Source organism: Phyllostomus discolor, chromosome 10, assembly GCF_004126475.2.
Source record: "Phyllostomus discolor isolate MPI-MPIP mPhyDis1 chromosome 10, mPhyDis1.pri.v3, whole genome shotgun sequence".
Classification (NCBI taxonomy): Eukaryota; Metazoa; Chordata; class Mammalia; order Chiroptera; family Phyllostomidae; genus Phyllostomus; species Phyllostomus discolor.
In genome coordinates, this window is record NC_040912.2 from 25,977,358 (window position 1) to 26,003,957 (window position 26,600).

At 39.5% G+C, this 26,600-nt stretch overlaps 1 protein-coding gene and 1 long non-coding RNA gene across 3 annotated transcripts in view; one reads left to right on the forward strand and one right to left on the reverse strand.

The window, feature by feature from the left end:
• The window catches only part of LOC118496966, a 30,492-nt gene extending 5,192 nt beyond the window's left edge, over positions 1-25,300 (forward strand). The window contains exon 2 of the long non-coding RNA XR_004899505.1: positions 23,793-25,300. This is a non-coding gene — a long non-coding RNA (uncharacterized LOC118496966). The remainder of the gene's footprint in view (positions 1-23,792) is intronic.
• Positions 1-26,600, reverse strand: part of UMAD1 (UBAP1-MVB12-associated (UMA) domain containing 1) — a 200,976-nt gene that overhangs the window by 38,058 nt on the left and 136,318 nt on the right. For both annotated transcript variants that reach the window (XM_028526216.2, XM_036010319.1), the window contains one exon: positions 24,005-24,072. In XM_028526216.2, coding sequence (XP_028382017.1) covers positions 24,005-24,072 — 68 coding nt within the window. The remainder of the gene's footprint in view (positions 1-24,004; positions 24,073-26,600) is intronic.

Consider the following 26,600-nt stretch of genomic DNA (forward strand, 5'->3'; position numbering starts at 1 on the left):
CTCTCTGGGCCTGGCACAGGAGAGGTAAAGGAAAGGACAAACAGAGGCTCTCTGACCAGACTTAGTGAATAATTAAATGTCAGGAAAGAGATGAGTCACACAGGACTTGAGCCCCTAAACCCTACCTGACCAAGGATATCCCGAAGGCTGATACTGCATGTTTCTCCTACTGTTTTATTAGGGCTGGCATCAATTAAATCAACATATACCTTTGCATCACACTATTTTCATCAATGAAAAGTATACAAAATTGTTTTTTAAAATTATATCAGAATGTGAAATGTATCTTTCTTTAAAATAAAAATAGGGTGTGCTGTCAGCTGGACCCATGGTATGAAACTGGTTACATTTCTAGCTCAGGTTTCAGCATTATCCTTTCTCTGTTCATTTACTTTTATAAGAAAGAGAAAATGAGCCTTAATTTTGTTTCCAGAGATGTACAGGATTTGCACTCACTAAGTGTCTTTGTATTCCCCTCCCACATGGCCATGGGTAATACAAAACTGTGATCACAGTAAATGCTTAAAAATCACTTGCTGAATAAATTTAAAAATTAAAGTCAAATAGAAATTACCTGTTCCCAAACCAGTAGACAGTTATTGCCACCAGTATCAGACTACCTGTTAAATGCAGGTGTGTAAGGGATTGCTGCTGTTCATTAAATGACAATTTTAAAATTTCATCAGGAAAAATACATTTCCTAAATAACTTACCCTTATCACCCAATTTGTTATGAAAATTTGCGAGCTGCTATATCAAAGCCCAGCCCTCATTAGCGCTGGTGCTAAGCACTGCCATAGATAGAACATGAAGATGTTGAGAGATACTGCAATGCACTTAACGACGTTTCCGTAGACAGTGTCACAACTATATGGTCAATATAATACAATTAGAAACTTTACCCCTTATAATAGTGTTTCACTTTTGTGTTTTGAAGGTAAACCACTGATTTTTATCCACCCTAATTTAAAAATTCATTATTGTCAGTGACCTCCTAACACATACAAAAGAGAGGTCAAACTTTTAGATTTGACATTCAGTGGCCTAGGTGATCTGGGCCAATCGACTCCTAGTCATAATTCCCTCTTGTCCAGCCAGTGATTCATGCAGAAGGCAGGCCTGTACCACCGACTGTGCAAGTGCTGAGGAGGAGCGGGAGCGCTGGGAGGCCAGGAGCAGGAAGGAAGGCAGGGTGGAGGGCAAGGCGGGTCAGGGGCTACATCCTTTCTTTCCTAGATCAAAGCCTTCGGTGGCAGCCCCACAGCCCCTGCACGTGCGAGCATGTGTGGATGCACAGAGGTCAGCCAGGATGGGTCCCTGGGGGTTGACCCAGCGGCAGTGAGCGCACCACGAGGGCTCTGGGAAGCCTGAGGCAGATCTGCAGCCCCGAGTCTGACTCAGTGACTTGGCAGTTAAGTGTTGGGATCGAGCCCAATACATCACATTCAACTGTGAGCCACATGTTAGCTAAGTGACCTGGGCAAGTCATTTCACGTTTCTGAGTGTCAGTATTTTTCATTATAAAAAAATGGGAAAAACTAAATGTGCATACGCTGCACTCAGCACAGTATGTAAGCACAGCAGAAAAGGAATAAATAATAGTTACTGTCATTATTCCGGAAGGCCAGCTCCGGCCTAGGGCCCCAGAGCTCTGGCAATCAGGCTTCTAACCTCATTCATCCATTTCACTGACCAGCAACTATCAAAAACCCCTTTGGTTCCTAGAACACTGGGCTGCAAACTCAAATGAAGAAAGAATTCAGTGACGGTATTTTGAACTTGATAAAACACTTTCATAGGTTTTTTCCCCAAACAAGATGGCAGTGGTAAATGGCAAAGGAACTCTTTTGTTCTACCACTTCGTAAACATTATTCAATAACCTGACACATTCAAAATGGCCTGAAGATGGCTTCCTGAAACAAACATTTGCCCCCTAACAGTCATCTGCTCTATTTTGGTTAAAAACCAATTGTACAAACAACCCATGAAAGATGGCATTAAACACATGTATGTGTTTCTGACTTCATGTCCACGTGAACGGGAGCCTCTGCTGCTGGCTCACACGAGCGCTAGGAGCCGGAGCTGTCTTCCCGGGTGCAGAGCTGCACCTGCGTCTCAGACACGCCGTTGGGCCGGATGTCCCTTCGCCACTGACTCACCGCAGAACGCTCCCTTTCCCTCTAAAAATACGTAACCCGGTTTAGGTTTACTATTTCTTCTACCTCACCATGGATTTTAAAATTTTAATATCAACATTTTCTTAAGTTACCTTTTAGCTGACTCATGGTTTTATATTTATGCTAGTGGACTGAAATTTTCTCTTGAAATATATGTATTAAGTTAAAACAGGTTTGTGTTTAAAGTATAAACACAATATTTTACAATACTAAAATATTTAAATAATATAAGAATATTAACTATATTAACATAAATATCCTCAAACAACAAGTGGTACAAGTCAGAGGCGGGAGCCCGCCCCAGCCACTCCTGTCTACCTGTTCAAATCAACTGTCTCCTACCTGCTGTAGAAGGTCGTCTTTGGCCACGGCAGCTATAGCGATGACGATAAATACTGAGTTTCTCATACAGAATTTAGTCTATGCCATAAGATTGAGTTTTTACTGTACAACTAACACAATAACATGCTATAATACACCATCATTTACATTTTCACGTGTCTTTGTTTGGACTATTACACTGATGAAACACTTAAGGGTAAAAAGAATCCATTCATCTCCTTGGCACTGAGTACAGCGCTATGGACACAGTGGGGACGCTAAAAATATTTTCTGAATAGTCTTATAAGACCTTATATTCCATTAGAATAATTGCATTTTAAAGGAAATTCTATTATAATATTAACTAAAATAAACTGTTAGTTTGAAATACATTTTAAAGATTTTTATTTTTAGACTGAGGGGAAGGGAGGGAGAGAGAGAGAGAGAGAGAGAAATATCAATATGTGGTTGTCTCTTGTACACCCCCAACTGGGGACCTGGCCCACAACCCAGGCATATGCCCTAACAGGGAATTGAACCAGCAACCCTTTGGTTCTCAGGCTGGTGCTCAATCCACTGAGCCACACCAGCCAAAGTAAATATTTTGTATTTCAATGATCTTATAAAGGCAAAAGATAATAGACCCTATGCCCTAATTTGAGCTGTTTTAAGATTACAAGTTGTATGTCAATGGGCTTTCCCCTTGTTCCTGAGCTATAGCTACATAGGTGGCCATGTGACTCACAACAGTGGTTCCCAGCCATCGTTGTTGGTAGAGGTGGCCAATGAGATATAAATGAAAACTATGGGATAGGGCTTTTGAAAAAGTTACTTAAAGGGGTCTTGCTTTTGCCTCAGTCTTCTTCTGTGGTTGGAGACACAGCAGTCCTCTTGATTACAACCTGGTACACAGAAGCCACACATTAAAGTTATGGAGCAGAAAGACAGAAGTCTAGGGCGTGGATAGTGCGGTGGAGTCATCACACTGATCCCCGATTACCTAACGTGGGACATTTTCAGATGAAGAAAAACAAACTCCAATTTATGCCATCAAATGCTATTCCCCACTCAACCGTGTACATACACATTACAGGTAGCACCTAAGTAATACTATTTCAGTGGTTATTGAAAGTTCCCCAGATTTTTAAGAAGCACTTTTTCCTTGCTACTGTAACGTATATACTAGCTATATACTTGCTATATATCATGCCAGGATTATTCATTCTTTGGAGATTGGGATTAAAAGCATCTATTAAAATGCAAATCCTATCTGAGAAGAGTTATACTTTAAGCTATCAGTATAAATGAGTATCTCATTGTGAATTAATTTATTAACTAACTTCCATAATTGGGTACACCCTGAGGGGATAGAACACAAGACAGATAGTTTTTCTTGCAGGAAGACTAGTCAAGGAAGGAGCGCTGTCAGGCTGCTGCAGGAAGCATCTCCTCCTCCCCCTCCCGTCCCCCACCCCAACCCTAACTCCATTCCTATCCCAAAGAAACCTATGGTCAGCCTTAGGGGTGGAATGTGCAGAAGTGAAAGGAGAGATACAGAACCTGAAGGGAAAAAGCGCCAAAGGTAAACTTGCATTTCTTTATTATTCATAAGGCTGCCCGTGTCCACCCCTCTATATGGAAATACTTCATTTACTCTACAAAAGCATTACACAGTTAGCTCATGTGCAGTACTGGTACACCAGCTATCCAGCTGAACGTGAAGAGTCACTTTTCATTAACTCATGTGAAAGGAAGGACAGAACTGTGGTGGTGAGCAGCCAGAGCACAGGACCAGTCTGTGGGGGCTGGGTTTGCCTAGAGCTTTCCCTAGGGGACAGTGAATGCACTCAGGCACTCACACACTTCTCAAGGGCTGTTGTTTTGTAGGCTATATGCTAGAAACGGGAGATGTTGGAAATGATGATAATAATGTCTTGACCTCAAAAAACGTATACCCTTCTACAGGAGACAGGCCATTACAATACACTGTGATGCCACAAGTATACAAAAGCTGGCAGAGAGCACAGTTCACCCTAGGGACAGTGAAGGGTGGAGGTCAGGGAAAGCCGAACAAAGAAAATGGTGCCTATAGAGAATTTTCCAAGATGAATAGGATTTTAATAAGAAGATAAAAGGGGATATGCACTCCGGTCAGAGGGACCAATGCACAAAATGCTGGATATTCAAAGAAGCATGTTGGAGGCACTACAAACATTTGTTACCGCAGTAGTATCACGGGCTGAGGAAGGAGTAAAAGAAGGGGGATTGAGTAGAGCCCAGATCAAGAAGGGCATTGAATGCCATGCCAATCAGCATGGACTTTAAACTGTGAGGTTAGTCACTGAAGGTGGGCCAGTGGTACTGTAGGTTCACTGCTGGCTGAGAATTTGGAAGGGAATGAGGCTAGGGGAAGGAATATCACCTAGGAAACCTTAGTAACAATACAGGTGACAAGGGATGAGGATGTACATGTTGAGTTCTCATGACTGGCTGTGTGGCAGGCAAGGTGGGGGAACACAGGAGATGAAAGGGAAATTAAAGTTGTTCACCTGGATGGCAGTGTTCATTTCGGAAGTCACATTTCGGCTCTCTGCCCTCCACATTTACAAAGAACACAGGAAATGCATTTTCTCTCTCAAAGATTTTTAATATGTAATTGTACTGCTAGAGATTTCATACTAAATGGACCAAAAACAGAGGTGGGGGAGAGAGTCCCAGTTTTGCTACAGGTGTCGTCTGAGCTTTCAGAGTCGGGATTGCCACTTTATAATAGTATTTTCTTCTTTCTTAAAATGAGAAACAGGCAAGATGAGAATAGAGTGTGCCTCTTCCTATCTCCCCCAAAATACGTGGATAAAAGGGAAAAGATACTTGAAGCACTGGAGCTTCAAAGAATTGTACCTATATTACACGTATTTCTAGCGCCAGGTTGGGACGGCACGCGGAACTAACAGCACCACAGACGGGCCGAGCATGGAACGGACCTGACTCAGATTCTTTGAGCTCACAAGAGAGCTGAGTTATGGTTATGTTTGCAAGATCCAATATAGATGACTTTCTAAGTCTAAGTATGACCCAAATATTATATGGGGCAAACTTATACTAAAAAATTATCTGCTTATTTGCAATTGAATTTTAACTGGGCATCCAGTATTTTTATTTGCTAAGTCTAGCAGTTGTAAGGAGGAAAAGTGGCTCAGTTAATGGCTTATTTATCTTATTTGTGGAATTTTGGTTTATTTTATGCAATAGGAAAGGTTTCAGCAATGTATAAAGGAATTATGCAGTAAAACAATATAAAATGTGAGCATGCATGACTCAAAAGTTATAAAAACTATCCCAGTGACATTGAGATCTCATCTTTTAAAACTTGTGCCTTGTTTGTTTAAAACAGAGGAAGTCTCTCCTAATGTATAAAAAAGGCATTAATACTTCTCTCAAAAAATAAAAATGTTCACTGACACACTATAAGTACTATAACTTCAGAGACAAGTATTTCTAAAAAGCAAATAGCCTACAAGAATATAGAGGCAAAGAATCTTTTCTAGAGATAGCATCTAGGAAAAAAACGTTAACAAAGCATACTTTCATGATCAAGGACAGAAAAGACAATGCCCCTCCCCCCCACCATGTGAACATGAAGTATTTCATGTTCATGCAGATCTTACTAGAATGTTCTCAGGTAACTGCCAGAAAGAAGAGGACTACCTCTGGAACCCAGGGCAATGTGAAAAGACCAACTGTCCAAATCTGCAACATTTGCATACATTACAGCAGTGTGGCTATTTGTAATGCACATTAAGCTCACTTGTGTTACTTCCAGACCTCCTTCCTCACTGAGGCACAGATATAAACTGGGAGCTACTTCTAGGTAGATAGCAAATACCCTGTCTGCTGGTGAGGTACAGCCTGCAGCTTGCATGCATATCAGCTGGAGAAAAGAAGGCCCATATTCATCAATTAAATTTGATGAATATGGGCCCTCTCATTTCATGCTAATTGTATGGTCCTTTGCATGTGATACAAAAGACGGCCTAAGATGAAAGGTGTTAAAAGAAAACTACCAGCCTCAGAGGTTTCTTTGGAACGAGATTAACTTATTACTTTTTTAGAGAAAGTATATGACTGACTAATTCAAGTATTACATTCATCTTCACAGAATGACCTTTACAGGTTTTATTATTATCCAAGTCTATTCAACTGCTTCTCTCTGCCCAACACAATGTGACTTCATTCTACTTCTGTCAGTGCTTCAAGACCCTTTAGGTTGGTGGCAAACAGTTCGTAAATTAAAGAATTTAAAATAAAGTATGCATATATTTTATATGATTTTTTTTTCACAAGGAAGTAGTTAAACCTCCGTGGAAAAGAGAGGCTGATTATTAACAAATGCTTGCTTCTTAGCACCAACATGAAGGTTCTGCTTCTGCTGGTTTCTTGTAAAAGATCAAAACCAAAAACTCATTTTTGGTTATTAATGTTATCTGTGATATAATGATAAAATATTATTCAAGGGTGGTAAATAAGATAAGCCATGATAATTTATGACATAGGATAATATATAAATTGGGTCTTTGAAAACCTGCATTATTCAGATTTATGTTACTGTAATCAATTATGAACCATGTAAAAGCTATTGGGGAAGAGGTGGAAATTAGAAAAACAGTGGATGTGGTTCATTCACTTGGGCTACACAACGAAGCAGCATTTTTTCCTTCCATAACTGTCTCTCGATTGCTATCAGTCAACTGAATCAGGGTTGGCTGTTCCAAAGAAGAGCTGCTTCAACCTTGAATAGAGCAGAATAACTACGCTTCCCAGACTTCCAAAAGGATTGGTCTTTCAAGAGAATCAAATATGCAGTCTGTCCAGAAAAAGTCCAGCCATCGTTAATATAACATGAACGGTTTGCATGATCTCGATGCAACCTGGCGGCTAAGGATAGGGGTCTGGAATAAGCATGCACTGGAATGGACTGGAGTGAACAATGCCGATTTCACTGTGCTAGTCAGTGAGATGGTAGATACTGTGGAGTGAGCATGTGTACTGTGTGGCTGTCACATTCAAAATGATTGAGCATACAGAGCAAAGAATCTGCATCTAATTTTGCCTTAAGCTTGAATATTCCCCTGCAGAAACTATTTGGATGATTCAGAAGGCTGCAGCTATGGGCAGCTGGAGATTGGCAGCTTCTTCACAATACACCTGCTCATGCGTCACATCTCGAGCAGAGTTTTTTGGTGAAACATCAAATCACCCAGGTGACTCAGCCCCCCTACAGCCCAGATTTGGCACCCTATGACTTCTGGCTTTTCCCAAAACTAAAGTCACTTTTGAAAGGGAAGAGATTTCAGACCGTTGATGAGATGAAGGAAAATAAAACAGGGCAGCTGATGGTGATTGGGAGAACTGTGTGAGGTCTCAAGGGGCCTACTTTAAAGGGGACTGAGGAGTCATTGTCCTATGTACAATATTTCTTGTATCTTCTTCAATAAATGTCTCTATTTTTCATATTGCATGGCCAGATACCTCTTGGACAGGCCTCATATGCTGTTAATAACTAATATTTACTATATATATTGAGGATTTTTAAAATCTATTAGATTGGCATTATTCAATAAAAGTGTAAGATGAACCACACATGTAATATTAAATATTCTAGGAAGCATTGTAGAAAGTTAAAGGAAATAGGTGAAATTGATTCTAATACTCTTTTTATTAACCCAGTACATACAAAATATTATCATGGCAACATATAATCAACAAAATGTATGAGATATTTTACAATCTTTTTAAATACAAAGCCTTTGAAACCCAATATATATATATATATATATATATACATATATATATATATATATACTTATAGCACATCTGAATTCAGACCAGTTACAGTTCAGGTGCTTAATAAGTACATGGAGCAAGTAGCAACCATGTTAGACAGAATAGTTAAATTTTCACAAACTAAAAAAAAAAAAGAAAGAAAAAAGAAAAACCTCGTTCTTAATTATTACCTAATGTTTTCCTGTGAGACAAATCTCAAGCCACTTTTGAGGTTACTTGTTCTTTGTGTTAATGAACACATTAAAAACACACAAAAAGCTATACCACTAAAAACATGGATTGAATCCTAAGAAGGTCATGCTTAATTTTTATTAATAACAGGTATTTACATATTAAAGTACTTCCCTGGCCACATTTCTGATCTTATCTTTAGTTTTTCTCTGAGGATTTAATTCCCATCTTTACCAATTGCTATTTGAATCATAGTGTTCCAAAGTAGTAAATTATGTAACTCCTAAATCCAAATTGGTTTATGACTAATTGGTAAGAATCATAGAGTTTCCTCATGAAAAGAGTTCCAAAAAATCAAGAAAAGAATAACTAAAAACAAATTAGTACCAAAATACACTAAATTCCGGGCTAACAAGCTCTTTGGCCCTCAGGAAACCACAAAAGACAGCTTAAGGGCCTGCATGCTAACGTGCAACTCCACAAACCCCTTTAAAGAGCTGAAGCAGGAAAGATCATTAGTCAGAAAATAAGTGACAGAGAGGTGCCAATATTTAATCCTCAAATCTGAATATACGAAATTTGAAAGATATAATTTTAAGAAAATGAATGCTAGTTCATTTGTTTCTTCTCTCTCATTTATTGTTAGAAAATTTTAATTTCAAGTTTGGGTTTTGATTTGACTGCCAATTCCAGGCAATATAGTAGAAACCAAAAAGCGGAATTATAAACACCTAGAAAGATCTTGAGATACAAAGAGAATATTCATGGTAATCACTTATAATGAGATTAAGTATTACGTTAAACATGTCAGGAAAACCTTAATATACTCATATTATGCTTTTAGCCATAATTTATCTATAATTTATAATCCATAACACATCATTCTCAGATCTCATACCCTCCTTTAGCACTGCCACCTTTCTGCATCAGCAAAACTCCTTAACACCTGACCGAGGAAAGCAGCTGCATGGCTAACCGGTTCATTGGGTTCATTGACGGCTCGCTTTGTGATGCCCTGAAATTTGTCTGGGTGATGGTTTCCTCTGAAAGGCACAGTTGCAGCCTCCAGTCTTGGAGTTCAGCTATGGTCAACTGCGTTGCCTGATCTTGCAATGATGAGTTGTTAGAAGTACAACAACAAAACAAATAGGTGTTTGAGAAATATTTATCGAAATCAATGAAATGGTCTAATAGTTCAAAAATATACTTGGATAAGGAGCTAGGGAATTATAATCTATTAACCAGGCTAATCAGCTTTTACTTAGGCAATGATAAAAATGCAAATGCAAAGTTACTCATCAGACCTTTTGCTGATTAAATCACTCTATACCAGAATTTGAATCCATGTTTTTTTCAGAGCAAAACTACAACTACTGAAGCTGAAAGCACAAAAATAGGCATGGAGTAGAGGTTTAGGAAAGTAAACAGCTCACTTCCATGAAGGTTTATCCAACTAAAAATGGTGCACCTCTTCTGATCTGACCCTGTGGCCCTTTTGCACACGATTGATTTCTGCAGGGTCTTTGTAGGTATGGTGTACAAGGGCTGATGTTCTCTTTCATTGACTTTGGACTTGCAAGTTCACTGCGGTACTGGCGGGCCAGGCACCAGTGAACTGAAATGCTACTGACATTGCTTGCTTCCTCTCTTCTTTCACAACCGTTGATTTGACACTTAATATAAGTATTGCTTTTTGGCACTAAGACACAGAAGATTCCAGCTTTCAAGACTCTTACACCCTTCTAGTTATTGCCTTTAACTTGTCATATAATATAATATAAGCAACTATTGAATATAAACATTATTTGGTACATTAAAAATTGGGAATTAAAATTAAGAAGTAACAATAATATTTGTGGTTTGAAGAAAATCTTCAGATGCTTATTATTTACTTATTTGTTAGCTTCTTCATTTTGTGCAAGAAAATCTTTTACTAAATAGCTAAGGGGGGGGCAAAACACACAAAAGATACTTAGGAATCACTACTTAAAAACAACAGAAAAAACTTTCTGAACCATTTAAAATGTACTTTTAGTCAGGAATGGATGCCAAACAGTCAATAAAGAGAAAAAACATCTAAAACACAACTGAGCTGTGACGAAAGGCGGAGTATAAAGTAGAGCTGAAGCCTCTTTAGGACTTGGGAATCAGAATCATCTTGGAGCTGGCCAAAAGGAAATGAGTCAAGATAACCTGCAAAACTAACAGAAATGGTGGAAGAACCTGGAAGAATAACTCAATTCAGAGGGATGGAGTCACTTTACAAAGACTCAAGTACAGAACTGAACAAGTTATTTTGCCTCTGGGCCGTCCTACATGCTCGTTCCTGCACACAACAAACAGTACACGTTGACTGAGTGCTGCTGACACGTGCCGGGCACAGCGCTAGGCACAGGAACACAGAGCCCAATGGACCGCGATCCCCACCCCATGAAGCCCTGGGTCACGGTGCAGGCGGCTAGAACACACAGGCCTGTAAAGGTGCTGAGGGAGCAGAAGGGAGGACTTGACTCTGCCGGAGGGAGACAAAGGTGGTATCCAAGACGAAAGGTGTTTGAGCAGAGGTCTGAAGGATGAATGGAATTTTCCAAGTGAACGCGAGGGGAGGGGATAAAGGAAGCTCTGCAGGAAGAGGAGAGAACTGCATAGATAAAACACAGGAGAGAGGACATGCTCGCAGCCTGGAAGGAAACTGTGTGGTGACACAGAACAGACCTGTATGTCTGCACGGGAGGCAGGGCGGATCATGAAGGGACATGCACATCCCACACAAGAGTTACCCTGTAAGCAGCCGAGGAGCCCCTGATGTCATCAAGTGAGGCAGCTCCGCGGTCAGATCTGTGGCGAATGAACCTAATCAAAGTAAGACTGGGGATCAGTAGGCCATTCAGAAACTCTGCAGCAGACTGGGAGACAGTGCGGCCTGCACGACTGCAACTGCAGTGGGCCGGGCCGGGAGAGAAAGGACACACTGAGGCAGAAACAGAGTGGCTTGGTGATCAGCTGGGCAGGAGTGGAGGGAGAAGTCCAGGGTGATTCCCTGGCTTCCAACCTGGGAAGTGACCTGTCTCCATGCCAAGTCATTCTGTCTGCTTTCAGTTTTGGGTTCTGATGCCCTGAGAGTGGTCACTGCTGCTCTGCCACAGTCCCTTTGTTCTAAAGAATGTTCCTAGGTGCTAATAACCCTGGAGGCAGATATACAGAGGCAGCCACCACCACCTCTGAGTGGTGGTGACGGGAGGGAAGCAGCCCCTGAGTCTTTCCCAGCCTCCTCTGTACACTTTTCAACAAGCAACAGCGGCCATCCTGTACAGGATGCTGTTTAATCTGGTATGGAAACACAGGCAACATGTAGTTAGAGTGGACCCTAGTAGTACAAGGGACTATGGAAAAGAAAAAGTGTGATATCAGGTTTCTGCCAAGTTATGCAGGAAAGAAATACAATGCAAAACAAAGGTTTTGTGGCCAGTCAGGCGCATGTCTGAATCCCGGCTCCATTATGATTACTGGTCTTGTGGCCTTGGGAAACCCACTGTGTGTGAGCCTTAGTCACCTCCTCTGCAAAATATATAGATGATACAGCCTACCTCACCTGTGAAAATTAATGAGATGATATATATGAAGTTCCTCCAGAACCATACCTAACTTATCATAGATTCAAAATATGACAATAAAGTAAATATCCTTCTGTATTTCCCATCCCCCCTTGACTACTCAAAGACCTCCTTACTCCAGAGAGAATCCAGTTATCATCAGTGGGTGTTTCTCTCTAATTCCCCCCAATGCCTACTGTCAGAAAAATAAAGCTTCTAGAAGACAATGGGATGATACTTATATCAGGGACTGCTTGCAGTCTATCCAATATTTATCTTCTCTGTCCTCCTTATTATTGGACCCTGATTTTTCTGGGCATAGCAAAGTACAAAGCTAAAGACATTTCCCAGGCTCCCTTGCTGTGACAGGTGGCCATGTGACACATAAAGGCCAGTAAAACTCTGTTAGAGATTTTTTGGGAAATTTCTGAACACAGGGACTTCTATTCTCCCTTCACTGTCTTCCTCCTCCCAACTTCCTAGAAAGTACCTACGATGGCTGGAGCTGCAATAGCTTTACAGCAACTACAAAGAAAAGATCAGGACTCATACGACATTGGCCTTGACATACTTGAACTCCTGAGACTGCTTCCACCAACTTCCACCAGACTTCCCATAACCTGGGTAAAATAAAGCCCTAAATTTAAGCCTCTGTCTCTCAAGTCTCTGTAACTCTCATCTGAGAGTAATTCCTACCTAATTTAATCCCTTCAGCTGTACTTGGGCATGACTTTCTAGGCATCAGCCATAGTTTCCTTCCAATTTAAGAAGAAACTAACTATCGGGTATCCGGTATATGTCAGACAATGTTTATATAGACATATAAATATTACATATTGATTCACTCAATTCTTATAGTAACCCTGCAAGGAGTACTACCATTCCCATTTTATTGCAAAAAGAAATGAAGAGGTTGAGTACTTTCTCAAAGGTTCCAAACTAGTCCACAGCAAAGCCAAGATCTGAGCTCCATGCCTGTCTGAAAATAAAGTTCACGTTCCGACTGCTGTCTGTGCTCCCATAGGGGCTTTGTGAACTCGGTACTGTGAGGAATCATTACTCCTGGGGCATTGTCTGTTCGAATTAGGTAGTCGCTTTTCCTGGGCCCTCTACACTGGCATCTAACGTCCAACTGGTAGACCGTCTAAAAAGTATAGGCAGAGCATGAAAAAGAATGGTGTGTAGAAGGGGACCATGAAGTGGCTGATGTGGCAAGTGGTCAGAGTCCCAGATGCCGAGGGCCACTCTGACTGAAAGCAGCTGGACAGAGGCTCTGTTCAGGGTGCCCTCCAGTCAGCACGGATCCCGAGGGAATCACAGTGGATTGGAGATCAGCATGTGAGCCCGAGGCGTGCGGGAAAGCGGTCGGGTGAGGTGCCCAACGCCACGCACTCACAACAAAACCTCCTGGATGATTTTACCAAGTAGCATTTTTACAAGGAAGAGTGAAAGAAAATTAAAATTAGGAGTTTTATATATCTCATAACCAATTACAAAACATACTTTACATAGAGACTTATTTTATATAAGTATTATATAAATATACTTTTATGTGTACATGTGTTAACTCTTCTTCTACACAGTGAATCTGAAACAGCTAACAAGACAATTCACAATAAATTTTAAAATTCCCAGGAAAAATACAGAATAGGAGCATGATGAGATTAGAGGAAAGTAAAGTATGCAGATACATAGCCTAGAGAGTCCTAGATAATTACTAGAATTGGGCCGTAAATTTAGGTCTGCACGTCCTCCTGCCAAAAAAAAAGGAAAAATGATTTGATATAAAATTCACAGTGGCCATGAGAAAAAGAGTATCACCTCAGTAATATTACCTCAGTAGAAACAAAATATTGTCTGTTAGTATAAAAGCAAAAAGAAATCAGAAGACCTAGGTGGGACTTCACACAGGAGAAACAATGCAACAGAGTGGACGATGTCTTGGTAAACGTGTGCCCATAGTGAACGTCAAAGTGTGTCCCACACAGCAGTTTCTCACCAAGTTACTCCATGAGCTGAGAAACAGCTCAGAGAAGGCAACATGTGCGGACGAAGGTGATGAGAGAGAAATACACAGCTCTTTCCGGGGCTGGCTCAATCCAGTAATAAATCCCAGAATATGGAGATGAACAAATAGAATGTTCCTCAAATTATTCTCCAATTGAAACCAATTTAAGGAGTAGGATTATGCAACAGTTTACTGACTCTTTTCAGTTCAGAATTTCTGAGGAAGTTTTCATGGGCTTTTGATTATTATGTAAATTGTACCTCAGTCCAAGACCACTGTGCTCTTAGGTACAATCTTTTGTCCTTCTCCAAGAGGAATATAAAGGCAGAGAAATGTGGGTTGCTATTACTTGTTAAAAAATTACTGCTTTCAGCTTTTACATTAGGAGGTTTTCTAGTACATACATTTTTTTTTCTATTACATAACTGGTGTTAGAGAAAATTTTTGAATTCACATCATCATGATTTCTTAATTTAAAAGGCATTGTGTGCAAGGCATGTCTAAGAACATGACATCCCCAAAGTGGACATTAAACAGTCCTTGAATGGGTGGAGATTAATGTCAATTACAGAACAGCACTGGAAGAACACATAAGTTTATTTAACTGACACAGATAGCAGTGGGGCCCACTAGCTCTGGAAAGAACTGTAACATCTATGTGAATTCAGCTGAGCTTAACTACAGTGTGCATTTTCCTGTGTGTTCACATTGGTATACTCTCATGAGCATAACTCACCAAAAGAATCCCCGATAAGGTACAGAATGGAATATTCAGAAAATGCCTATCAGTCCAAGTACCCACCCGCCTGCACGCTACTTTTCCACTGCACAGAGTCAGATGAAATTTATCCTTCAAAAAAGAATCTCTAGCTGTGTGAAGACAGCATAAACATGGTTGTGCTTTAATTTAAAACTCTCTCTATAGCCTCAAGAAGTTACGACTGTAACACGATCCAAAGGAGGAAAAAAATAAGGACCATTTGCTACTAATTAAAAAACAGGGGATTAGAAAAAGATGGCTGTGGGAAATACGGAACAGTTGTTCTCCCAACATGGCCCTCTCACCCTGCTGGTTTGGTGGTTTTTAAAAGTACAAAAGCGAAAGCTGGAAATGGGACAACAAAATGACTACCCAAACATAAACAGAAGATTCCACATGTTCTTAAAACAATAATTTCTAAATTGGAGATAGAAAACTACATTTGTTAAGCAAAGAGCTACATTTCCACATTAGGATTCCTCCTAAACATGGAGAATAAACACATCTTAGATCTAATGAATGTAGTAACGAGGTTCCAGTTCTGATTTTAATTGCCATCAACTGCAATGAATCAACAGCTGAGGTAGGTGGTTAAAGTGATATAACTTAAACAAATTAAGATTGCTAAAGTTAGATAAATATCATTGTGGTCATTTTAAGCTACCTAGCTAGCTTCATCAAGCAGAGCTACAAAGCAGCAGGTTAGCAGGTTTCTGGCAAGGAATAATTGGTGCTGAGCAACAGACTGTGTACATGAGCAAGAAACATTGCGTAAAACTCACATTACTGGCTTACCCACACCATATGTGCGTTTTGGACGGAAACAGGGGCGGCTCTCACACACCTCACACGGTTTGGCCTTGCAGGCTGGGATGAATGAACATTATGTTTCACTGTGCTAGTTACCCCAATGGAAGCCAGAAAAATACCAGAATTGTGACCTTTCAATTATAACTTTTTCCCAACAAAACTGAAATTAAGACAAAGATGCAGTAATAATAAAAACATACAGATTTGAAGTTACAGAAAAGATCTTCACAAACTCCAACAAGCATGCCTCCAGTTAATTTTTCTTGCCAGTGTTTTGAGCGACCACTAAATATAGAAGTCAAGAATTTATAGATTTAAAGTAGCCAAATATATCACTTCCCAAGACAGACAGACTGTAAGCAAGAGCAAAGATCCTCGAAGTGGTTTTTGCAGTCTGACACTTTACCTATAAGGACTGTTGGACTATTTCTTCCTCACAAGCATGAAAGCTTGATTAATCAATGCTGAAGATCTTCATTATGCAGCAGGTCCCGGGCCAGGACCTCCCATCAAAGTCGTGGTGTGAAGGTTGGCATTTGGTGGCAAAATCCCAACGCGCTGTTCAAAGAGGTAAAGAGCCAGGACTTCTAGGGAGGAGAAGGTCTCAGACACCATATCTAGTCAACCTACTCCACTGACTAAGAGCTAAAGTTGAAGAGAAGCTTAGCAAATTGTTCTAAATTACAGACTTGGTAAGCAGAGGAATCCAGCAAAAATATACTTTCTACTACATTTATATGGCCCAGTAATTCATATGAAAATAAAGTGTGGAGAAATGTACCTTACAAAATCTTCTTCCCAAAAGGTATCTTTCGTAGGAAGACAAACATCATAAAATTAAATTTACCATTTAAATGACATAAAGAGTGCATGCAACAATCCAGCTGTGCTGTACTTTCCAATAAATCAGAAATTGAAAGGGTTTTATATTAAGAAAAACAAAAAACAAAGAACCTCACACTCCTCTGACAAAGCTGTATGCTCATGAACTAATTATTATTACAATGGCAGAAAATTATCTTCAAGAGTCTCAGCAGCATAAACATAAAAGAAAAAGTCAGACTTTTAGAGAAATACATATTCAAACCAGCAGCCCACAACCTTTTTTGGAGGCGGTGTGACTTCATGACGGGCACGATGACACTGACAGTCAGAGTGGCTCAGTGAGAGAAGTGTGGGCCATGTGACTTCCACTGAGATGAGAAAAACGACCTGCATGTCACCTCACTCTCTCCTCACTGAAAAGTCCTCTGATAGGGCAGATAGTTTGACAAATTGTGATCAAAATATGGTGCTCTGTGATCAACTAACGAAGGGATCTCAGACCTACACGAACCAAGGCAGAGAAGTGCCAACATCTCTCCCAAAGATCATCTTCAGTCGATCGCTCCACTGGTGTCATCGCCACACAAAATAGTTCTACTTTAGCGAACACTGCCCTCACGTAAATGAATACATCGTTTCTTCACCACCAACTTCACTATCATTTAAAATATAAGATACACTCATTACAGACACACTGGAAAATCAGCACTCTGGAAAGAGTGATCATCCCAAAGGCAACTACGCTTAATGTTTTGATGTATTACATCATCTTTTTTCTGCACAGTTTTTGCATAGCAGCAATTACACTGTATATATAAACTTGTACCTCATATTTTGAACTGAAATTCTGAAACCAAGAGTCTTTAAATTATTGAAAACTAATCATAAGTTTCATTTATGAAAAGTGAAAAATATTCCATTGAGTGGATTGACATCATTCTGCCCATAGAACTTCTTGTGGATTTAAAAGATTATTTTCTTAGAATAGAATCCCAAAAGTGGAATTACTGTCAAAGTATATTAACATCTTTATGGTTCTTGATGCTTATTGCCAAAATGCTTTCCAAAAGTGGTTGTACCAGTTTAAACTGCCTTCAATATCAATACACATTATACCTGTATTTGGACTATGAATATGTTGTGAGAATAAACAGTTTCATAATCATCTTTAACCTCCAAACTTTAAATTTATACACTTCTCTACCATCTTATACTAAAAAATTCTTAAAACCGAAATCCTAGCATTCAGTAAATGAATGAATGCTGTTCTTAACACCATGTTTGAAAAGCACTCTCTCCAGCCTTTTTCCTTCACCACCCAACCCTGATTCTTTTCTACGCAGAACTCAGTTTTAAATGAGATAATCTTAGTCCTGTGTGGAAGGGGTGGTCACCAAAGTCTACATCATAGGGCATTCACAAAGCTCAGAGATATGTTCCCACACTTTACTGATGATCTGAAATAAATGCAGCAAGGAAATTAGGCCCTGTAGGGCCCAAAGGCTCTGTTAAAAGACAGGGAAGTATGAAAACATATAGAAGAAAAATGAATGTTTCATTGATATGTGCATTCCACACCTTTTTCAAAAAAATCAACTTTCCCCTAAATTACTGAACTATGAATTCCACATGTAACTAAACTATTCACAAATGTACAAATGAAACATTACAAATGCTGTGTACTAGACTGAGAAGTGCGCTTGAAATGATCTGAATAAACACGTCCCTGAAGTCCCTACTTTATTTCCCAGGGATTCTAATATTATGCACTTAATTTTAACCAACATTGTGTTCTTGTTACTGCTACCTTAATTACTGTCTTTGCGATTTCTGTCTATTACATTTCCTAGTACAAATTGGCTGCATGATTGTTTTAGGTCTTCATTAAGAAATTATATTAAATATGCAATAAGCTACTTTGGTTAACAGAAGTTGGGGGATATTAGTGTCACAGTTTATTATTACAGTAATTTTTGCGTCTTCTGTCAGTGTAACCACAAGAATATCCCACTACCACTAGCTGATAATAATCTTTGTAAATCCTGCTCCACGGCTACACCATCTGTTATTAGTATTTTCTGTGTGGCTCCATGTGCACATGCGAGTGAGCTGTCACTCAAGACAAATATTCAGATGGAGCCGTGGTTTTGTGTGGAGTTCCTTATTGCCTTGTTTTGTATTTTGCTATCTTAGGCCAGGGAACTAAATAAATAAACATATTCCTCAGTCTCGGAGACTAAAAATAAATGCAAATTAAAAAACCATTTTAGTGGCACAAATAAAAGAAATTTAAGCTCAACAAACAACGTAAGAGTATGTGTTAAAATTAAGTCACCAAAATACAATGTAATTATATGAAAAGTGGAAATTTACATATTTGTAGCTCTCAAAATGTACCTACAAAACCAAACATGGATAGATCCACCAGTAAATTAGTAGCTTATATGGTCCAGTATTCACAATATAAAGCACTTTCCGTGGCTGAAGATTAGAAAAGAATGACTAATTACTTGCTTACTTATAATGTTTATTCCCTGAAGAGATGAGTCATAATGGCACAAACTGAAACCAGGCCTCCCATGAATCTGCGGGTTCGTCTCCCTTGAGCCCTGTCTCACAGGCCCCTAGGCTCGCGGAGGGCACCGAGCAAACGCCGGGTCCCTGCAGCTCACTACCAGAGCTCACCCAGAAAGGCAACCACGAACAAAGAAAAAACAGAATGAGGCGGCTAGTCCTCCAACCCGATAATTACTTACAAATTATAACTTTTTTCCTCCAAGTACTACTAGAGTCTAGTGACTTTAATTTTAATAAGCCCAAACATGGGTTTACAGGAGCTTACACTCTCTACACACCAAAAACTTGGTGAATTCCGTTAAAAGTTACCAATGGCTCTCAAAATGTAGACTAAAGTACAATGAGTGAAACTGTATTAGTTTGGTGTTTCCTTGAGTTACCCTATTATAGGTGGTGACACTTGGGGATCAGGGACAGGGAACACCACGGGAAAAACAGTGGTGCCTAACAAGTCCTCACTGAGAGAAACTCCGCAGAGGGGGATGAAGAAGAGAAAAACATACTGAGAAATAACGCTTTTCTGGAATGAATGCTGTATTATTTTTCTTTACACAAAGTAAAAAGTCCCACTAATTACTCAGTGTAAATAAATATCCTGTTGATCACAGTATTTTGTGTAAATGTATTAAAATCTCATAATCTAACTCTGTAAAAATTAAATTATTTGATGTCCAAACTAGTTCTCCTTTTTCCAAATTCTGTTCCACCTAGACGTTAGCCTTTCCTTGATGTCGGCGAGACAGCTGCACCTGGGGAGGGACCTAGTTTTGAGGTACGCTTGGGCAGCAAAGTGCAAGGAAAAAGGTTGGAGCCTACTGAACAGAACATTTTAACTGCCATTTAAAAAAACAACTATCGTGTAACACAGACACACTACATTTACCTTTTAACCTTTTATTATCCGTCCCTGAGATTCACGTGTGGAAGGAATTTTCATGCCATGGCACACATGCTTCTGTATTTCTAAAATGTTCATAATGAAGAATTTCATTTCATGAAGTTTATCTTAGTAATGTAAAAATTGACTGTACAAATAGTAAGAAAAACTTTTTCATGGTTCAAAACACATAATGCATGAAGTCCTTCTTGACTCTAATGTTATTTCTTCCTTTATTGAAATCTCAGATATTTTTGTAGTTATGGACTTTAATGAATGTGTTTATCCACTTTATATTACAGTAACTTGTGGAGTTTTCTGATTATCCAGGAATAGACTGAAAATGTCTGCTTCTCTAAGAGGAAGTCACAGAGCCTTACGTATCTCCGTGCCCTCTCCATCCCATGTCCAACGACTTCCTGAAAATAGCAGGCAATCTACATGTTTATATAAACTGTCCAAGAAAAAAACTTACTCTCTTCTACTAAAGTCCACCTCTCCAAAGGATCCTTAGGAAAATGAGTTATATTTTGACATTAAGAATGTTATTGTTAATCCTTATGAAATCCATAATAATTTACCAAATATTTCTCACTATAAATAATATTTGAACATTTTTATATAGCCACTAAAAATAAAATAATGAGAATCCTTCTAGGTATAAGAATTCTTAATCAGATGTATATCCTTTTAAAAACTAACTGAAATCATTATGCTTTTCCTTGCTAATGTTGTCAGAGTGCTAAAAATAATGTAAAGTAACAGATTTTTAATGGGAAACTCCTAGGAAAGAGAATTATTTTTTATAGAGTGGTAAAATAATTGTGTGTTTATGATATAAGGTGAAAAACAGAATCGAATGAAGAGATCTATTCTCAAAACAGCATCTGCAGAGGACCGCTTGTTTATCCACTCACCACCCAGAAATCACTGATGGCATCTGTGTCACACCACATGTGTGACAGCTTGTCAGTGACTGAGGCTCTGATGCTAACTACGGTGGCTCTCCACCTTCCAGACAACACAAGTGGGAACCGCACTTCATGGTTATCTCTGGCCGGGGGAGCAGGGAAAAGAGTTCACAGAGGAGGGCACGTTTGAACAGGGTGTGGGGCTTAAGCTTTATTCTGCAGATTTCGAGACATTTGAGGGGCCTGAAGTAACAAAATGCACTCTTCATTTTTAGAAAGAGATTTGGGAAAGAAACTGCTTGTCTAATAACAGTCTGGTGAACAGATGAGGTTCCTCATCCTCAATGACCTAGCTGGAGGATGAGGAACCAGATTTGGAAGATATCTGAGAGGGAGTATCAGTAGGACTTGATGATAGATTTGATGAGGAGGGTGAGAAGAATGGACCCAAATGGTAACTTCAGGCCTTGAACCTGGCAGACAGATGATGACATGAAACAAAACCTAGATCATCAGTTAACATGTATTTATTGAGCACCTTCTATGTAGCAGACACTATTCGAGGCACACAAGGTCTGCTGTTGTTCTCATCAGGGGAGACAGACAGGAAACCACGAATAATCTGGGATGAGATAAACATGATGGAGGAAAGTCAGTCATGGAAGGTGGGACCTGAACTAGGACCCGGGTAATAAGGAGGCGGCCGAATGCAGCCATGGTGCAGAATGGGGAGCAGATGCAGAGGCCGAGATGGGAACGAGCTGAACGTGATGGAGGCAAGGAAGGGCGGCTGGGGACGGGGCTGGGGTTTGAAGTGTGCAGAGAAAGAGGGGACTGACTGCACAGCACATGGAGCTCCTTGAAGCTCACTGTCAGCAGCTCAGCCAGCAGATTTTAAGTCAAGGAATGATGTGATCTCATCTATATTCTTGTCTGCCTTGTGGAGAATGGACTTGAGGAGGAAGAATGAAGGCAGAGTGTCCTGGAGAAAGTGGTAGCTTAGACTTGGGTTGGAGCAGTGGCAGTGTTGAGACGGGGTCAGGTTCTGGGCACAGAGGGAGAGGCGACAGGACTGACTGCTGGGCTGAGCATGGAGTGTGAGGGAGAGAGAGGAGCCTGGGGGTTCTGATTCTAAACCACTACGGAGAGGGTGGTGACACTCTACCGAGAGGAACATTAAGCAGAGAGAAGCTGCAGGCGGGCAGAGCCAAGTCTCAATAGATCTTCCTTAGTCATGTAAAGGCTGAACTGTCTGGACACTTGTACATGAGACGGCACATAGGCAGTGGGATGCAGTGCAGAGCACGGGGCGTGGGTCTAGGTGGAGACACACTTGGGGAGCCATCAGCCTCTTACGTAGAATTTTAAACGACGAGGCTGGATACATCTCACCTTGACTGATCAAGGGAGACTATGGGGTGGTGGGTAGCTGGGGAACATGCTGGAATGTTTTTGTTTGGGGACCTTTAAAGGAGAGGAATAATGAATTCCATTTTAGACACTTAAGGTCGAGGTAATGATTATTTAGCTTTTTGGTGTCAAATCATACATAGCCTCTAAAAGTATTTCACTATGCTCTTGTGCTGGGATTTAACCCCGTGGTCGCATCTGCAGTCTCCCTGTTTCTTTCTTGTTACATAAGAGAGCTCTCCTGATAACAAACACTACCCTCTGAACGCCCAGTTGCTATGCTAATAGTGGGCACTTCTGAAATATCTGTTACAGCATGAACACATAAATCCGCTCGTTAAGAACTGGTTGTGTGTAATAGAGAGGCTATAAAATGGCACAATAATGAGCTAGTTTGCAATGCGGGAGGATCATAATCTCAAAAGCTTCTTCAGAAATATTAATCTTATAATTCTTTCCATCAATGAATCAACTTTGAAACATAATCAAGTATCACAGACGTTTACAGTGAATCCCATAACTCAGCAATTAAATTCAATAATCATGGATGATTTCTAACCCATTCTGGTGGCTCTTTGCTGAACTTCAAATACATCACCCTTTATTTCCCACAAAAGATGCTACTCATGGTCATCACTCACTAAATGTTTGAATAAATGAAAGAGATCAAGTTGCTTCAGTGTATAGACTGAACATATTTCTTTGTCCTTGTATCTTTTTTTCACCACTAGAGACTCAGTGCCTTTCACAGCATCTTTACGGTCAAAGCTTAATAAAGTGTGTTGCACGTGTGAATGAAAAACGAATGTGGTTTTATAGGAAAGATGATGCTTTTCTTCCTCTACATCAATTTGCTCCCACATCACTCCTTAAAATAAGTTTTTTCTTAATTATAAAATAATCATTCATTATGGAAAATCTGAATATAAAAATTAAATTCTTCTTCAAATACACATTATAAACATTGTTCATTCAACACATCTTTGACTCCCTACTCTGTGCTAGGCTTCAGGGGTATGGAGATGAACAAAATCAGCCAGGCCCCCGACCCTGCTCCAGGTGTACACAGGGATACCTACGTGCGCTACAGCAGAGTGTGAGGAACGGTGTGTCACCATGTAGAAAGTTTCAAAATGTATGGGTATCCCTTCCACCCCAAGAATTCATATCCGCCCTAAGTCTTAAAAATCGTTTCAGCAATTAATCAGTGTTCATTTCTACATAGTATATGAAAGTATCCTAATGACATTTTCAAGTATTCTCAAAGGGCAAATAAGTTTTTCATGTGGAAAAGAATAAATACCCTAGTCTCTCTACTCAGCAATGTTAAGAACTGCATTTTGATGCTGGACATGGTAAGGTAATATAGTCTGAATAGATTATTTTCAAACCTTCCCTTACAGGTTCATATATTTTCAATTTCTTCAAATGTATTAGAAAATAACCACTCAACTAAAAATATTTCAAATGGTTTAACTTGAGTGTTCTATTTCTCTTTGTCCAACAGAAAGCTTCCATTCCGGCACAAGGAAACGCTCAGCACTTGGGAAGCCACGCCCTGTACTGCGCCCCCTGACCTTGAGCAGATCCCCTGGTTCCTGCTGTCTAGACCACGGGCTGCACAGTAAGAGTGGGAGTCACTGTTCATCCTCAGAGAAGTATGTAACCCTCAGGACTGGTTCCATTCACCCGGAAAGGACTCTACGGAGTTTCACTTACCAGTTGATTGCCTTCTACTTCTGAAGTTTCACCCCTTGCTGCCGCTCTTTGCTCATTTGCCGTATCTCCTAAAAAGCACAAGAACAAAATAAACAGAAAACTTTACCACATCACTGAGGCCAAATTGTCTTCTATTTCTTTGAAATATCTTTGACATTATGTTTCACATTATGGAATCAACTACTCTTTCCTGTGTTACAAAGTAAGTTAAGTGAATTTTTAAGAATAGCAGTTTTATTGAGGTCTCAGAAACCATCCACAAACACACACACACACACACACCCTGAACCAGAAACGTACCCTCTTTTATAAAGGTTTATACTGGAAGAATGACCAAGTCATATTTCAAATAAACTAATAATGCTTACAGCTTAAAAAATAAGGCAAATTGGTTTCAAATTAAGTCTTTATAATATGACCAACTGTCCTCAAAATTAGTTCTTTTAATAAGAGTTACTCTTTATAAGGTTTGTATCTCTGTGGATTTGCCTCAAAGTAGATATATACATATATTTGAGGGTAATAGTTAACCAAATGTGGAACAGTCTTTACAGCTGGAAAGAACAGTGAACAAATTCAAAGACTGGCCTTCAGTTACACTCTGACACCCAAGGCTGGTGCCTGGGCGAGCTGTGTCACTGAGTGAAGTTGGTGACTGGGCCTGCTCCGAGGACAGGACACACACAAACATAGGTAAGGATAAGCATAATCTAATTATTAATGGCCTATTTTATTTATTAATTATCACCAATGAGCTGTGATTAACACATGGTAAGTGAAGAAACAATTAGCCTATTTCTTTACAGCATAATGAGAGGTCAATTTAGTAATTTGTAAACTGCTCTTCCTGTAGAATTGGGCCAGCTCAGCAATGCCCACAACAGGGTACATTAGGGAACGCACAGACGATGACGCGGCTGGCGCCGAGGGTCAGGAATTTGTTCACAGGAGGCAGGTCACAAGTCTTGGGTTGGAGATGAAATATGAAAGTAAGGAAGGGTGAGGTTACCTTTTCCACATGAAATACAGAAGTTGAGTTTACCAAGGGCTACAATCAAAGAGGAACCTCATGAAAATTTTAAAGGATTGAATAAAATTATGTTAAATTCTAAAATTATGTTAAATTCTGAAGCAAGAATTAAATTGGTAGTTTATTTACTTAAGAGTTATTTTACTTTAGATAGAGGAATGCCTCAAAGATGTTTAAAATCCAAGCAGCACATCAATATATATTCCAGGCTATAAGGCTTGTTCCCAGTTATGCATAACATAACAGCTGGGTGGGGACCAGCCCATGAAAGGTGTTTAATAAATAATAGTTGAATTAGTGCACTTCTCTTCATATTGCCCAGTCTATAAGATTGACAAGTAATACCAAATGGTATGTAATAAAAACTGTATTTGAGCATAGAGTTAGTTTCTTTCTTCTAAAACATATTTGTGAAACTTAAAAGGCAAATTTATGACTACCACTATACTGTACTGATCTCTAATTGTGGCATAACTTATTAGATTTTAAAAAGTTAATTTGTGAGGGGAGGGCTGGCTGGGTGGGTTGGGATGGGAGTAAAAGACAGAAAATTGTACTGCAACAACAATTAAAATAATTTTTTTTAAGAAAAGTTAATTTGTAAAAAAATATTGAAACAAAAGCATTAGGAACTTTTGGGTAATATCTGTAAGATAACAGAGTTAATAAGTTTAAGTGAAAAATTAAATCAGCCTACTTTTGTGACCTAGAACTTCACTAAACCATTTTGATTGATTTTTAAATGACCATTTAAATAGACCATTAATTTGCATATCAAGAGTCTTATTTTCAGAAATTCACTTCTCTCTGAAAGTTAGAGAAAAGATAATCACAAGAGGAAAAATCCAACGAACAGTAAGTTGAGTAAAAACCAATGAACAATGAGTTTAGTTTCCTTGATGGCAGGCGGAGCCCATGGCAGCAAGAACAGTCAAGGCACCGCCGCACGTCTCTGCACAATGAGGTCAGAGTGTGCTCAGCAACTCCCAAGCGTGATGCTTATAGAAAATATGTACCACCCAAAATGAAAGACTTGTTGTCTTTTAGGTTTAAAAAAAAAACACAAGAAAGATTCTTTTAATTTTTAAAATGATTTCTGCTCCATCCCATAGGCATGCAAATACTGTATTTAAAATCATTTGGCTAAAAGCACTGTGTTTCCATTGCCATTTTCTGACTTTGTGGTGCGTAGCTATATGAAACTGTCCCTATTTCTCCCTCTGCCTGAATAACCAGAAAGACATTCGACCAGTGCCCCCGACGGCACACAACACATCTGCCTGGAAGCGATTACAGAAGCACTATTTACCGAAATGCCATGTCTGGCGATGACTCAGATAGGACAATAACTGATTACAAGGAAAAATGCCATCTGCAGGATTATTCTCTATAAACAAAGGCACAAAATGAAAACTATACAACCAACAGAAAAAAAAAAGTCACAAAGAAATACAATTTTTGAAGTTGTTTTCCTCCCACTGCCAAATTATTCTGTTATGGTAGAAATTCAGTTATTTTATCCATTTTTTAATAACCCACATGAACATTAGGTACTTTTTAAAAATC